Consider the following 13902-nt stretch of genomic DNA (forward strand, 5'->3'; position numbering starts at 1 on the left):
TGATAATTTAACCTATATAGCAAACAATAAAGCTCTGGATTAGGCTCACTAGGCCTCATAACATTCATCGCCATCCTTTTTATTTTCTCCAATCCTATCCTACTCTCTCTCTCTTTCTCTCTCTCTCTCTCAAATCGCGAGCGGTCAGTGCAGCAGTGTGCACGCGACGCGCCCGGGTGCATGACGCCGAACCAATCAGAGGGCGCGAATCCGAAAGTTTACCTTTTATGGCTCGAGCCGGGCAAGCGACGGCATATAAAAGCACGCGCCCACCATTAACGAATTCACTCTGAGCGCCGTCACACGCAACTTGTGCGGGATATCATTTGCCTGAAACACCGGTTCCCTTTTAAGCGAAAAGCCCCCCCACCCAAAGGTAAGGTTTTTAAACAGAGACGTAAATATTAAACCAATTTCACCTTTTAATAGTAACTATGTTTAACTGTCAATGTTGGTGAATTTAGATTATGCATGTTTTTTTAAGACAGGAAGCACGAGGCTCTTTGTCCCGTCATATTCTTAACGTTAGACCTTTCTCATCCTGCTAAAGTGTAATGACTTTAACTTCAGAACTTGCTAATGCATTGAGCGCTCATGATTTTTATCAAGCATTTTGTAACCGTCTTTAGCAGCGCACGCACAGGTGCTTTTGGACTTTGGATATGGATAGCTGCTTCACTGCGAACCGGTCAACGCCTCAACCGGCTTTTATTGGCATAGTTTTACAAGGCATGCATTCTTTCACCGTGTGTGCTTCTTCTGTTGGCTTGTAGTCCGGTGGTTTTGGACTTGAGGTTGGGTTTTGGTTCGGGATGTTCCCTTTGTGCGCGCGTTGCGGCGGGGTGTGACCTACTTTAGCCTGCTAGCTGCACACATAGCCACATCATGCTATCGCCGCCCTTCTACCCCAGTTTACCAACCAAACCTTTCCATTCCAGAGAAGCACTTGAACGGTGCTTTTGAAAGTAACTCTTTCAAACCAATGCAGCTATTATCCAGACCAGTGGTTCTCCAACACTGGGTCGGGACCCATTTGCGGGTCGCGAACACATTGTAGGGGTCCCAATGATTTAATTAATCGTTTATGAAATTACATAATTTGAAAATGACAGACCTAAAAGCACACAACGCGCCGCGTTGTGAACTTGTAGCTCGGATTTTTTCACTAGTTTGGGCAAATGTCGTCTTTTGGGTCTCGACTCTCGAGCTAAGTTTGGGAACCACTGATCCATACTGTAGTTGCGTGCAAATTGAAGACATTTTTAATCGGTAGTGTGTTGGAGATGTAATACTCGCCCGGCAACAGATTACGTTGATTCATTGTAATGACTTTCGCCTGGGCTTGTCGTCAATTTGTCTGCCCGGCTCTTCTCTGTGAGAACTGAGTCGAGGGGGAGAGGGGGAGAGAGAAGGTCGAAATTGCTCAACAACTTGGTGGTTTGTCCAGTAATAAAGGCGTGGCTTTCAGGAAATGGAGCTTCGAGTTAAGGCCAACTGATGACTCAACGATCTGAGTTGATCATATTGTACAACACTAACTTCATTATCGTCATCCGGCTGTTATTCATGCATTTGAACACGGCTGTAAGATTAGTCACTACTATATGTATCTATGCGGGGGGGGGGGGGGGAATCCTGTATGCAGTAAATGAAGTGGGTTAGGTTTATATACCCAGTAAATGACGCAGTAGTATTGTGGCAAAGATTATAGTGGTGGACATGTTCTCGAAAGCGGCCCGCTTTAGCTGACCGTGGGAGGGGTTAGCAGAGGTGGAGGGGGTGGGTGGTGAACTTGAGGGAGTGGTCGCGTCGGGGTCTGAAAATGTCGAATGTTCTCTTCTCTGAACACTGCCGCTCTGGCCGCGCGCCACGCCGCCGGTAGCCGCAAAGCTGCTCAAACCAAACCATGTCCTTATATGGTAATAACAGAATGCAGCGCCACTTCCTTTGTCTGGCTGTAGGAATGTGTGGCTCTGGCGTCACCCAGTGGTTAAGTTGCGTAACTGCAACTGCCGGTAACAGGAAGTGAGACTGAAGCATTGTGGTGGTGCTGTTAGGAAGTGGACAGTTACTTTTCAGTGTTTGGATTACATTAATGTTTTTTTTTAACCCCATTGTCTTCACAGTTCAGCCATGGAAGATGAAATCGCCGCACTGGTTGTTGACAACGGATCCGGTATGTGCAAAGCCGGATTTGCCGGAGACGACGCCCCACGTGCTGTCTTTCCCTCCATCGTCGGTCGCCCCAGGCATCAGGTGAGCAATGGTTTTCTCAAACGTGCAAGCCCAAATGTCAAAATTGGTCATGAGACTAGAATTATTGATGACCAGTGAACGCTTAAGCATAACATTTTGCTATATATATATATATATATATATATATATATATATATATACACACAATAGTGCCACACAGAGGCTAAATGTACTACTTTAAATTAAAATACTTGTGATCTATATACACTTAAACTAACTCAACTTTGTTTGTCTAGGGAGTGATGGTGGGTATGGGCCAGAAAGACAGCTACGTTGGAGATGAAGCCCAGAGCAAGAGGGGTATCCTAACACTGAAGTACCCCATTGAGCACGGTATTGTCACCAACTGGGACGACATGGAGAAGATCTGGCATCACACATTCTACAACGAGCTGAGAGTTGCCCCTGAGGAGCACCCTGTCCTGCTCACAGAGGCCCCCCTCAACCCCAAAGCCAACAGGGAGAAGATGACCCAGGTATATTATGCACCCACAACTTTCCTCGGTTAACATACTCAAGCAATTTATCCTCAAGTAGACTGTCACTGAACAAAACTATAGGCCATACCCTCATTTCCTACTTGGTTTCCCTCTTCTGTTCTCACCCTCTCTCCTCCAGGACCTCTCTCCTATAAGATGATCTTTCATCTTTCTATGGAAACGACAGGTCTTTCTCTCATCTGTGTGCTTTTTCTGCACTTCTGGCCATAATGAATGAATATGGTTCAGCTGATGGAACAGCACAGTTTTTTATGAGCTTAAATAACTTGGATATTTGACATGCACAAGTGTGAATTGAAGGAATGTTGACTTTCTGCACCTTCTCCACTAACTGCTCCCTCCTTAGACTCAAACTGCTGCATGTTCTGAGTGCAGTGTCCACAAAGCTGAGAAATTTACAATCTCACAACAATGCTAACTGTTCTGTCTTGTCCATTTGCAGATCATGTTCGAGACCTTCAACACCCCTGCCATGTACGTTGCCATCCAGGCCGTGCTGTCCCTGTATGCCTCTGGTCGTACCACTGGTATCGTCATGGACTCCGGTGATGGTGTCACCCACACAGTGCCCATCTATGAGGGCTATGCCCTGCCCCACGCCATCCTGCGTCTGGATCTGGCCGGCCGCGACCTCACAGACTACCTCATGAAGATCCTGACAGAGCGTGGTTACTCCTTCACCACCACAGCTGAGAGGGAAATCGTGCGTGACATCAAGGAGAAGCTGTGCTATGTCGCCCTGGACTTCGAGCAGGAGATGGGCACTGCTGCCTCCTCTTCCTCCCTGGAGAAGAGCTACGAGCTGCCCGACGGACAGGTCATCACCATCGGCAATGAGAGGTTCCGTTGCCCAGAGGCCCTCTTCCAGCCTTCATTCCTTGGTAAGTTTGGCAGGACAATTTCTTTTAGTCTTGGTATTTCCTGCTGTTCAGTTTTAAAAGCATCATGGTTCCTTTTACTGATCAGATTTATTATTTCTTTCCCCATAGGTATGGAGTCCTGCGGTATCCACGAGACCACCTACAACAGCATCATGAAGTGTGATGTCGACATCCGTAAAGACCTGTATGCCAACACTGTGCTGTCTGGAGGTACCACCATGTACCCAGGCATTGCTGACAGGATGCAGAAGGAGATCACAGCCCTGGCCCCATCCACCATGAAGATCAAGGTGAGCTGACTTGGTCTAAAACTTAAAAATGCATTGCCTCTGAATTATATGGGCATCTGGCATTAATGCACATGATAAGAAAAGAACCCCCACTAATTGTCACTTCTACCCTCTGCAGATCATTGCCCCACCAGAGCGTAAATACTCTGTCTGGATCGGAGGTTCCATCCTGGCCTCCCTGTCCACCTTCCAGCAGATGTGGATCAGCAAGCAGGAATACGATGAGTCCGGCCCCTCCATCGTCCACCGTAAATGCTTCTAAACAGACTGTTCCTCATTTTTTTTTCCCTCCCCGACCAAACGCCCAAACAACGACTTCAGCTCTGCGCAAAACCACGTACACACCACACATTCTCATACACACTCAGGCGCAGAGCCTAGACGACCAACTCATTGGCATGGCTTCAGTTACTTTTGGCGCTTGACTCAGGATAAAAAAAACTGGAACGGTGAAGGTGACAGTAATGTTTTTGGTTAAGTAAAAAAGAAAAACACCCCAAGGTTCTACAGTTGCATCTGAGGACTTAAAAAAATGTACATTTTTTGTTCTTTTGAGTCATTCCAAATGTTTGTTAACTGCATTGTTCACACATATTCCAAATGTTGACTGCATTGTTCAGACACGTATTTGCCTCTGTGAAGGCTACCCAGTGGTTGGCGCATACTTAAAAAACATGGTTGTAGTATCGCTTGTTGTAAATTATGTCTGGGTTTTTTGTACTTTCAGCCTTAAAACTTGGTCCTGTTAATTTTTTTTTTTTGTTATGCAAAACCCATTCGTGACCTCTTCTTCCCTTGTTGAGGTTCCATCCCTGGGGTGGTGGGGCAAGGGGTCTCGAGGTGACGGGGTAACATGGGGTGCCAGACCGGTGGGCCAACCTGTACACTGACTAAACAATCCAATAAAAGTGCACATGTGTTCCGACATTACTTCTGACTCTTGTCTTCATGCTAAAATTTTCTTTAGCCTACAAATGTAGTCAAATTGCTAAGTTTTTGTCCTTGCATTTTATCCGTCCTTGCATTTTATCCATACTTGTTAGACATGTAATTTGATGTTGGTTACAGTGCATAGATGCTTAAAATGTCCTCTTGGTTTTCTAGTAAACAACTTGGAATGCAATTGAGCTGAAATGAATCTCAATTCCTGATGTGCCAATTTAACTAATTCAGGATTGAGGCAGACTTAAAACGCCTTCTATTCTGATACATTCTTTAAACGTTACTATATACGGCAACAAAACCCAAAGATGGGTTCCTGTCTTGAAAGGTATAGTTACAAAATGGGGCTCTGTCCTACATCGGTTAAAAGACCACACTAAATTGGATTGACATTTGAATTGGGGTGTTAACAGACTCCAATCCTGACTATTGTAATGCTTGCGGACGTCATCCAGGAGAGAAGACGAGCTGACCCACACAGACCCTGCCAGGACCTTGTTCTGGAATGTCTCACTAGTTGGAATGAAATTTATATACAAGTCAAACTGTCAGGGCATCTAAGGTTGACTAATGATGACTGTTACTTGTTGAAGATTGTTTACTCTGTTAACAATGATGCAACCACTAGATTTAAGCAGCCTCTCCTGGCCATGTCAATTTGTCTCAGCAGGGCTGCACTGCAGTGGAGTTAATTGAGTGCCAGCGGAGCTGTGCAAATACAGGCCTGAATCCTGTTGACAAGTACATTGCCTGCCAACATCACCTGTGTGTCTCACTGGACTATGCAGTTATTAGAGGGTCCATATTCAAAACCTAATTGTATTTTTACATTTAGTGCTGGCAGAAATCTGAGAGGATGAGGATATGGGAAAAGCACTATGTACGATAGGCCTAATGCTATTGGTCTGTCAGGAATGAGTGGGTCCATCCGCCCAGATGTCCTGATGACTCATCAGAGACTTTATGTAAGGATGAACAGATGACCTCATACTCCAAAGTGTACATTTTGTTCAGGCATAAAGAAATAATCTGGTGTTTACATCAAGCATCTCAGAGCTATACAGTTGACCCTCGACTAGATCAATTTCACTTTCTGGTTTATGTTTAAATTATATGTTCTCAACTAGATATATATAGCAGGAGATCTTGGATCAGCACTCCTGCTCACAGGTTATAGTTTATGACCATGGTAAAGGAAAACTATACATGACTGTAGATTTGTAGATGACTGGGTAAGATTATACAGGGTGTAACTTTGTGGCTTGTCGATGCACACATACAAGTCATACCACATAGGAAAAACAAAGCCTTTATCTTGAAGCCCAACTCGGGTCTAACCATCTTTACTAAACAACTATCCTTCAATTGCTCATACAATAGACATAGACAAATTAAACATAAATACCCATTATAGGCAATAGAAATATAAGACCAGCAAAGGAGAAATGTAATTGTAAATGCTCCAAAATGTTATTCACAGCAGAAATACAATGTTTAGACCTTGCTGTAGTATTTTTCCAGTAAGTGAAATGCATTTGTTTTAACAATAGAATTATCCCCTCTCCTCCCCTCCCTCCCTCCCTCCCTCCCTCTCTCTCTCTCTCTCTCTCTCTCTCTCTCTCTCTCTCTCTCTCTCTCTCTCTCTCCTGTCCCAATATTTCTTTGGTGACCACATCTTTGTTCTCTTGGCTTGATTGACTGATTGCAAAACAAAAAGCCAGGGTGGATTCAGGACATTTGGATCATGTGAAGTCAGTCTGCAGCTTGAAATGAGGCGCAGCCGCAGATCAAGTGAGTGTCAAGTCAATCATGAAAATGTTTGTGCCTTGCAACCTATCTTCATCATGACATCATCTTCAACCGAGATATCTATTCCTCATGAGATCATCTGCAAGAACTGAAGATAATTTCTGTGGCCACAGGCTTTTCCAATGCAGGAATGTGCAATAAGAAAGGATGGAAAACAGCTTATATTGCAAATACTTAGATTATTATAGGCCTATATATTATTTTTTACCATAATTATTAATTTCTTACATCACTGACATCACTGATACTAAACATGCTGCAATGTAGATGTACTCTGTGACAAGTAAAAGTCTGGAATTCAAAATGTACTTGAATAAAAGTATGAAAGTATTGGCATCAAAAAGTACCAAAAGTAGGGAGTCCGGTGGCCTACTGGTCAGGGCGCATACCACATGGGCACCGCCACATAGGCATGGTTGCCGCGGCGTCGCCGGTTCGATTCCCGATCCGGACGACCTTTGCCGCATGTCACTCCCCATCTCTCTCTCTCCCCATTTCCTGTCAGTCTACTGTATACTATCAATAAAGGCATAAAAGCCAAAAAAAAAAAAAAAAAAAAGTACCAAAAGTAAAGGTAGGCCTACAAAATGTTTGAAAATAGCAGATCTACAAGCTCACAATGCATCGCATCAAATAGCCAAGGTATAAAATAGGGCTTAAGTGGTTTATGTATGTTTTATAGTAGACCTATTATTATGTATATCTGCAAAGTAACTAGTAACTAAAGTTTTCAAATAAATGTAGTGGAGTAAAAATAAAATATTTGGATCCGAGATGTAGTGGAGTAGAAGTAAAAGTATTGGAAATTGGAAATACTCAAATAGCAGCCTACAAATACCTAAAAATTGTACTTAAGTACAGTACTTAAGTAAATGCACTTAGTTACTTTACACCACTGAACAAAAGCCCAACTGACATCACTGACTGACATCACTACAGTGCCCAAATTTGGAGATGACATAACAGACTGGCCTGGACACAGAACACCATATTTAGGCAATTGGGCATGAAAGAGTACCAGCCAGACAGACGGATACAACGGGTATTGCACAACTGTACATCGATGGTGACTATTCTGCCCAACGGGCACCGGTCTGGGTTCTCCAACATTACTTCTGAGACTCCTACAGTACATTCAATCCATCATCGCACAACCCCCAGCACAGCTACACTGATCTGCTGCAGTTGCACAGTTAATGCAGAAGATGGTGCTACATCACCGTTTATGTAATAAAAAAAAAAAACGACTGCTGGCCTTTATAAAAGGTGTGGTCTTCTTCCACATTAGTTTTCTCTGGCCTCTGGTGCTGTAATCTATAGGACTGACCAGGCTACTAATTACAAATTACCGGCGTAGGCCTAATCTAATTATACAGGATATGATTTATACAATTTAAAGAAAGTCAGTGCCCATTACTAGAAGTGTGTGATGATGACGACATGTGTGAGCAGTGTGACCTACTCTAGCAGAAGATATGCCTATAAACTATGTTGTTTAAACAGACTGATTTGATTGATTGAAGAACAAGTAGGCTACAGTTTTATGACAGCATAAATCACTGGTACAAGGTCAACTAAAAGGAGGTCCTTGTAAACTTTACAGCTTATTTACACAGGAACCATTTTATATAACATTGAAAGACAGACGGATAGAACAAAGTACTTTGCATAGGATAACATCAATTACAATAGCAGAAAATAGGAAATAAAAGGGGATGGGGGGGGGGGGGGGGCATAAGGGGGCTTAGTCTATTTACAGGTCTCGAGTAGCAGCCATCTAATCTGCAGGTGACTTTTCAGACCAATTTTGAAGGAGGCCTAGGGATTTGCACTCCTTTAAAGGCCTGTGGTAGGGCGTTCCACATGTTGGTGGTATAGCTGGAGAACGAATTCGAGGTCTTTTCTAGTGTTAAATCTGTGTTGAACATGATTAGTGGAGCTGCCTCTGGTGTTGTGATTGTGGACATCCTTGACGTTTTTGAAGTAGTTTGTCAGGTACATGGGTATCTTTGAGGTGTAGCGTATCTTGTACACCAACCAGGCCCATTGCAAGATGCTGTACTCTGTTCAGCTACTGTGAGCATGCTTGGCCAGACTATATACCAATGCAGCTAACTAACTGCAGTATATAAATAGGCTATTTACATCCCCAACTTGTTTTAACATGGGTGGATTGTTTAGCTGTGCTAGGCTAACTGTGAGCCACCCCACACTTATGACGTGATAAGTGGTTGGGATCCTATATATTATAAGAAAGAAAGACAAAAATGATTGTTGATGATATGGAAGATAAGAGGGATATTTAGGTTCTACAAAGTCTACATCATGGCACGTTTCTTGACCAGGGAGAGGCAGGCAGCTGGTGAATTATCAAAACATCCTCTGCTTATATGGGCACCTTTTTCTTGTCTTTTTTCTTTTTAACTCTGTGGGCTAGATTTCCATATTTGCATAGCCTAGCCCTAGATCAAAGCAGATAAGATGGGTCTTTTGGAGTTTGGACCCATTCTCATGTTCTATGTATCAGGACTGTTCTGTCATATCCTGTTGCTGTGTGTGACACCAACGATCCACCACTATATCCACAGCCAAGCTATGTCCATTTGTCAAGGACTGTCCCAGTTTCATGGAGTATTTTGGGGGGCTGCATGGGAGCACCTGATGATATATGGCAAGACAGAAGGGCCATTTGTTCTATAATAGACATAGACCGCTGTGTGTGTGTGTGTGTGTGTGTGTGTGTGTGTGTGTGTGTGTGTGTGTGTGTGTGTGTGTGTGTGTGTGTGTGTGTGTGTGTGTGTGTGTGTGTTGTGTGTGCCTGCACCTGCACCTGGTAATGTGTGGGTATGCCTGGGCATTTGTGCATGTGCACCTGCCTTCAAGCATGTGTGTGCCCATGTGCATACAAGCACATCACACCGGTGCAGTTGCATCAATTCATCTATGCCTCCACTCATTCAGTCACCAGTGGCTGCCTGGTGCCCTCACACTCACATGCATTGAAGATGAGGAGTGTTTGGTATAGAAAATGTATTCCATCTCACTGCACCCCTTCTGTGATTCTGCTGAGACGGCTTCCCTCTGATATCCTTTTACTGCCACGCCAGCAAAACACTTACTACCAGGGAGAGATTGTTGTTGGCATGTGTGTGTGTGTGTGTGTGTGTGCGTGCGTGTGTGTGTGTGTGTGTAGGCCTACACATGTACGTGTATGCTTGTGCATACAGTATATGTGTCTGTGTATTTGAGTGCATGCAGCCAGGTGTGCTTACTGCAGGTGTGCCTGTGAATTAAAAACTGTAACCGCTCTTCTACTAAAAAAAAAACTCAGCACAATGTCTCTCCTTGAAAGATGGCCCAGAAAGAGAGGGGGGTAGGGCAGTTTTTAAGGAAATAAGGCCAATGTATTCCTCCATTTACTACACACCTGTCCTGTGCCACTTTACTGAAACTCTTCTGGGTGGGTCACTGTGGTCATGCATGAAGTTCTCCTTATTTCCCAGCAGAGGGGGTCACTGTCCTATATGTGTCATCTTGGCATATAAACTGGGTGAAAGGCAAATGGAAGGCTAGTGCTGCTGACAGAAGGAGGCCAGCAGAGAATAATAGATCATATTTATATACAGCTGCACCTCTCTCTCTGCAGTATTCAGGCCGATTTGCATTGTACCGAGTGCGACATATTGACTGAGGGTAGTCTACCCTTCGTGTATAGTGAGCAGTTCATTTCCTTATTTTGACTTATGCATTATTTATGAGTCAATATGATCATAAATGTCCCTGTGCCAGTGATCAGACATATAGCAGGGTTGAAGAGCAGTGAGTTTGGTCATATACCTTATCGAGGGGGATGCTGAGGAAGGTGACATGCTGTTTTTATTCTGTTCTATACATGTAAGATGTAAAATCTCCTTGTTATGAAGAGACATGGTATAAGAATGGGAAAAATGGAAAGAGAGAGTCGGGGGCAATGTCAGTGAGTGTAAAGAGGTGTGGAGGCCCCCTGGGAACTGAATGTCTTTTCTTGTGGTTTCAATGGCCTTGACAGCACACCACATCTCCACCCCCTCTTCTCCCCCTCACTCCCCTCTTTCTCTCATTTTCATTGCTCAAACCACAGCTCCCCTCCTTTCTCTCTCTCTCTCTCTCTCTCTGGTCCCGCTCTTTCCTTCCCTCTCACTCTCTCATTTTTACATAGTTCACCGCAGCGCCTGTGCATTTCCTCAGAAGCAGATGGCTGTGCATGCATCATGTCTTCCTATCACAGTGACCATGTTGCATGCATGGTGTTTCTGAAGAAACCCTGTGGCTTCTCAGATCTCTGACCACACACACACACACACACACACACACACACACACACACACACACACACACACACACACACACACACACACACACACACACACACACACACACACACACACACACACACACAAAAACACTGAAATTACACACAAATGTATGCATGCCTGGAAGCTCATGCATCTGCACCGATGACAGCATTGTAAATCCTGTTATATATATATATAATATATATATGCATCACAAAACATTTAGAAATATGCTTTCAACCTAAACATCACATTTACAAACCTGTGTTATTTGTCTGGGATGTTTTATCCTGTGTTCGTTTATCAATTTGTAACTCAGTGTTCAAATGTAACCAAATGGACCCACTCAAGAGTCCATTGATAAGGGCTGCTCGCACCAAGCACTATAACGATAACTATATCATTCACCGTTGTCTTTGTTAAAGTCGCTGTGTGGAACACATTTTAAAACTCTGTTATAGTGCTTGGTGATCATGTGAATGGCCAAGGATTTTACGATGTATTATATAATTTGATTTCAGTCAGTCAGTTTTCAGATGTTTAGCTTTTTGGAGTTGTGTGTGTGCTCCTTAAACCCTCCTATTCCAGTCCTCTTTTTACAACCCTGTGAGGCACTGTCTCTGGATGATTGGCAGCTACCTCATGAGAGCAGCAAGCCTGTATATGTGTGTGTGTGTGTGTGTGTGTGTGTGTGTGTGTGTGTGTGTGTGTGTGTGAGAGAGAAGGGGGTGCTTGTGGAAGATGTTTGTGTCAATCATCCCAGTGGCATGTTTATTACATCAAAGAGAGGAGGGCACTCGTGTGTGTGTATGTGTGCGCGTGCGTGTGTCAGTACAATCAGATGGTATATTTTAAGAGGATTGTGTGTGTGTGCATATGTTTCAATCAGTTTGTAAATATGACACTGTAATTAACCTTTCTTACAAGTAATTCACATCATGTTCTGGATTTGTCTTGCTGCAATGCAGTAGCATTTCTGTAGAGTAATAACAATAGAATGCTTGTGTAGAGACTGAGATAAGGTATGATGAATGATTTAGCCCTACGGGCATGCAGTGGCCGTGTATGTGTGTCTGGCATGTGAGGGAAGGAGAGAAAGAGAGAACACAGAGTGGGTGGGGATCACCTACAATATCTGTAGGCTTTTGATGTGATTTACTGCTGCCAACCTCTTATCAGCCTCTCATGTCGTACAACTAGCATTGGAAATGCGCTTATGAGAAAATGAAAGCATGGGCATACGGTGATCTGATATTATACAATATGTGTAGATCAACTGCCTGGCCACTGTGGCCAGTGTTATATTGAGTTAATGATTATTATTATTATTATTGTTGTTGTTGTGTTCTTATAAAACACAGTTATGTGAATTTAGATACTCTGTGAAGGTTACGTGCATGTGGAGAACGCCTTTTTTATTTTCATTTCCAGGGAGGCATTGAAACCCATGCTGAATTAATCATCAGTCTCTCCACTCCTCATGTCCCTTGTGGCTTAATACAACCACGCTCCAAGATAGTCTAGACGCCAAATCAAATAATTTACCTGATCATTCATCTGATAAGACATAATTAACCCAAACCCCAACGATGACAAGAAAAGTCTTCGAAAGATTTCGGAATGCAGCATGAAAATCTGGCCAACATATTATATTCTCCACTGCAGCAAAATGAGCCGAGCTTTAAATATTTTATTAAATTGCGTATTTATTTATTTATTCCCCCATTAATCATACACACTGCTGAACCGTTTAGATTCAGTCTGGGCTTATTTGGACCATCCAAAAAAAAGTTAATAGGCTATATAGGCTATAAAAGGGCATAATCTACCAAATGGTGCCATCTGGGCCCTTTGTAATGCATCCCTTTGAGAAGCATAACCTAGAAATAAGCAGCCAACGCTCATCTTGGTTATTACTTGACCACCATATAAATGACACATTGTTATGTCAATGAGACAGAACTGCTATTCTTTTGAGCAGAAGTACAATAATGATCTGGAATTATCACTGAGTTATTTGGCCACAGGCTGCAGGCAAACAGCTGAGCAGGTCATGACAGAGCTGTCCTGCTGTTATTCCCTCTGCCTCCAGGACCCACAGGCAAAACAAGATCCATGCAACACAATATATTCTCACCAAAGGCATCAAATTAGTGTGTAAAGTGAACAATCCTATTATTGACCCATAATTTATACTAGATGCTCTGCCATGATCTTATCCGTGATCTCATACGATTTATTTTGGATTGTGCATTGTACTATGTTCTGTCTGTCATTCAATGTTACATGTTATAATTATTTTAATTTTTTCATCAATTGAAACAAGCCATAATCTTTTTTGGATGTATCCTTTTAGTTGACTTTGTACAAGTGAACTGTACTGTTATGAAACTGTACCTTTTCCTATGTAAAGTTTTCAATCAAAATCCCATGTCTACTTGTGTAGACATGGGATTGTTTTATTTGTGGTAGGCCTACTTGGGTTTGACTAAATATACGGACTGTGTGAGATCATATGATTAAATTAAAATACACTATGGCATAACAACTACAAGTAAGAATATCGTTTATCAGAGACAGAATCAGGCTACAGTAGTCTATTGATGGTTTATTTTATTTTTATTATATAAAGGCAGCTGGGGAAAACAGTCAACCAAATGATTTATGGAACGAGCATGTACCTCCAGGCTACATCTCATAACCTAATCTAGATACCCACCTCGGATTAGAGACAGACCTTCATGACTACCATGTGATTTGAAAAGAAAAACAATCAGAAGATGAAATTGTCTCCTGCCCGGAGTGCGAAAAGAAAGCAACAATGGGCCCTAATGTGACGCCATTGTTTGAATCCCCAGTCGGAGCTGGCGAGAACAAAGACCGGCTTGGT

At 43.0% G+C, this 13902-nt stretch overlaps 1 protein-coding gene across 1 annotated transcript; it reads left to right on the forward strand.

Moving 5' to 3' along the window:
- The first annotated feature begins 285 nt into the window (after positions 1–285).
- actb2 (actin, beta 2) lies at positions 286–4857 on the forward strand. The gene is made up of 6 exons (XM_080724692.1): positions 286–376; positions 2127–2256; positions 2493–2732; positions 3199–3637; positions 3746–3927; positions 4046–4857. The coding sequence occupies exons 2-6, from the start codon at positions 2134–2136 to the stop codon at positions 4187–4189; spliced, it is 1128 nt and encodes a 375-aa protein (XP_080580818.1). The 5' UTR covers positions 286–376; positions 2127–2133; the 3' UTR covers positions 4190–4857.
- The last annotated feature ends 9045 nt before the right edge of the window (positions 4858–13902 follow it).

This window comes from Nannobrachium achirus (genome assembly GCF_963921795.1).
Source record: "Nannobrachium achirus genome assembly, chromosome: 4".
NCBI lineage: Eukaryota > Metazoa > Chordata > Actinopteri > Myctophiformes > Myctophidae > Nannobrachium > Nannobrachium achirus.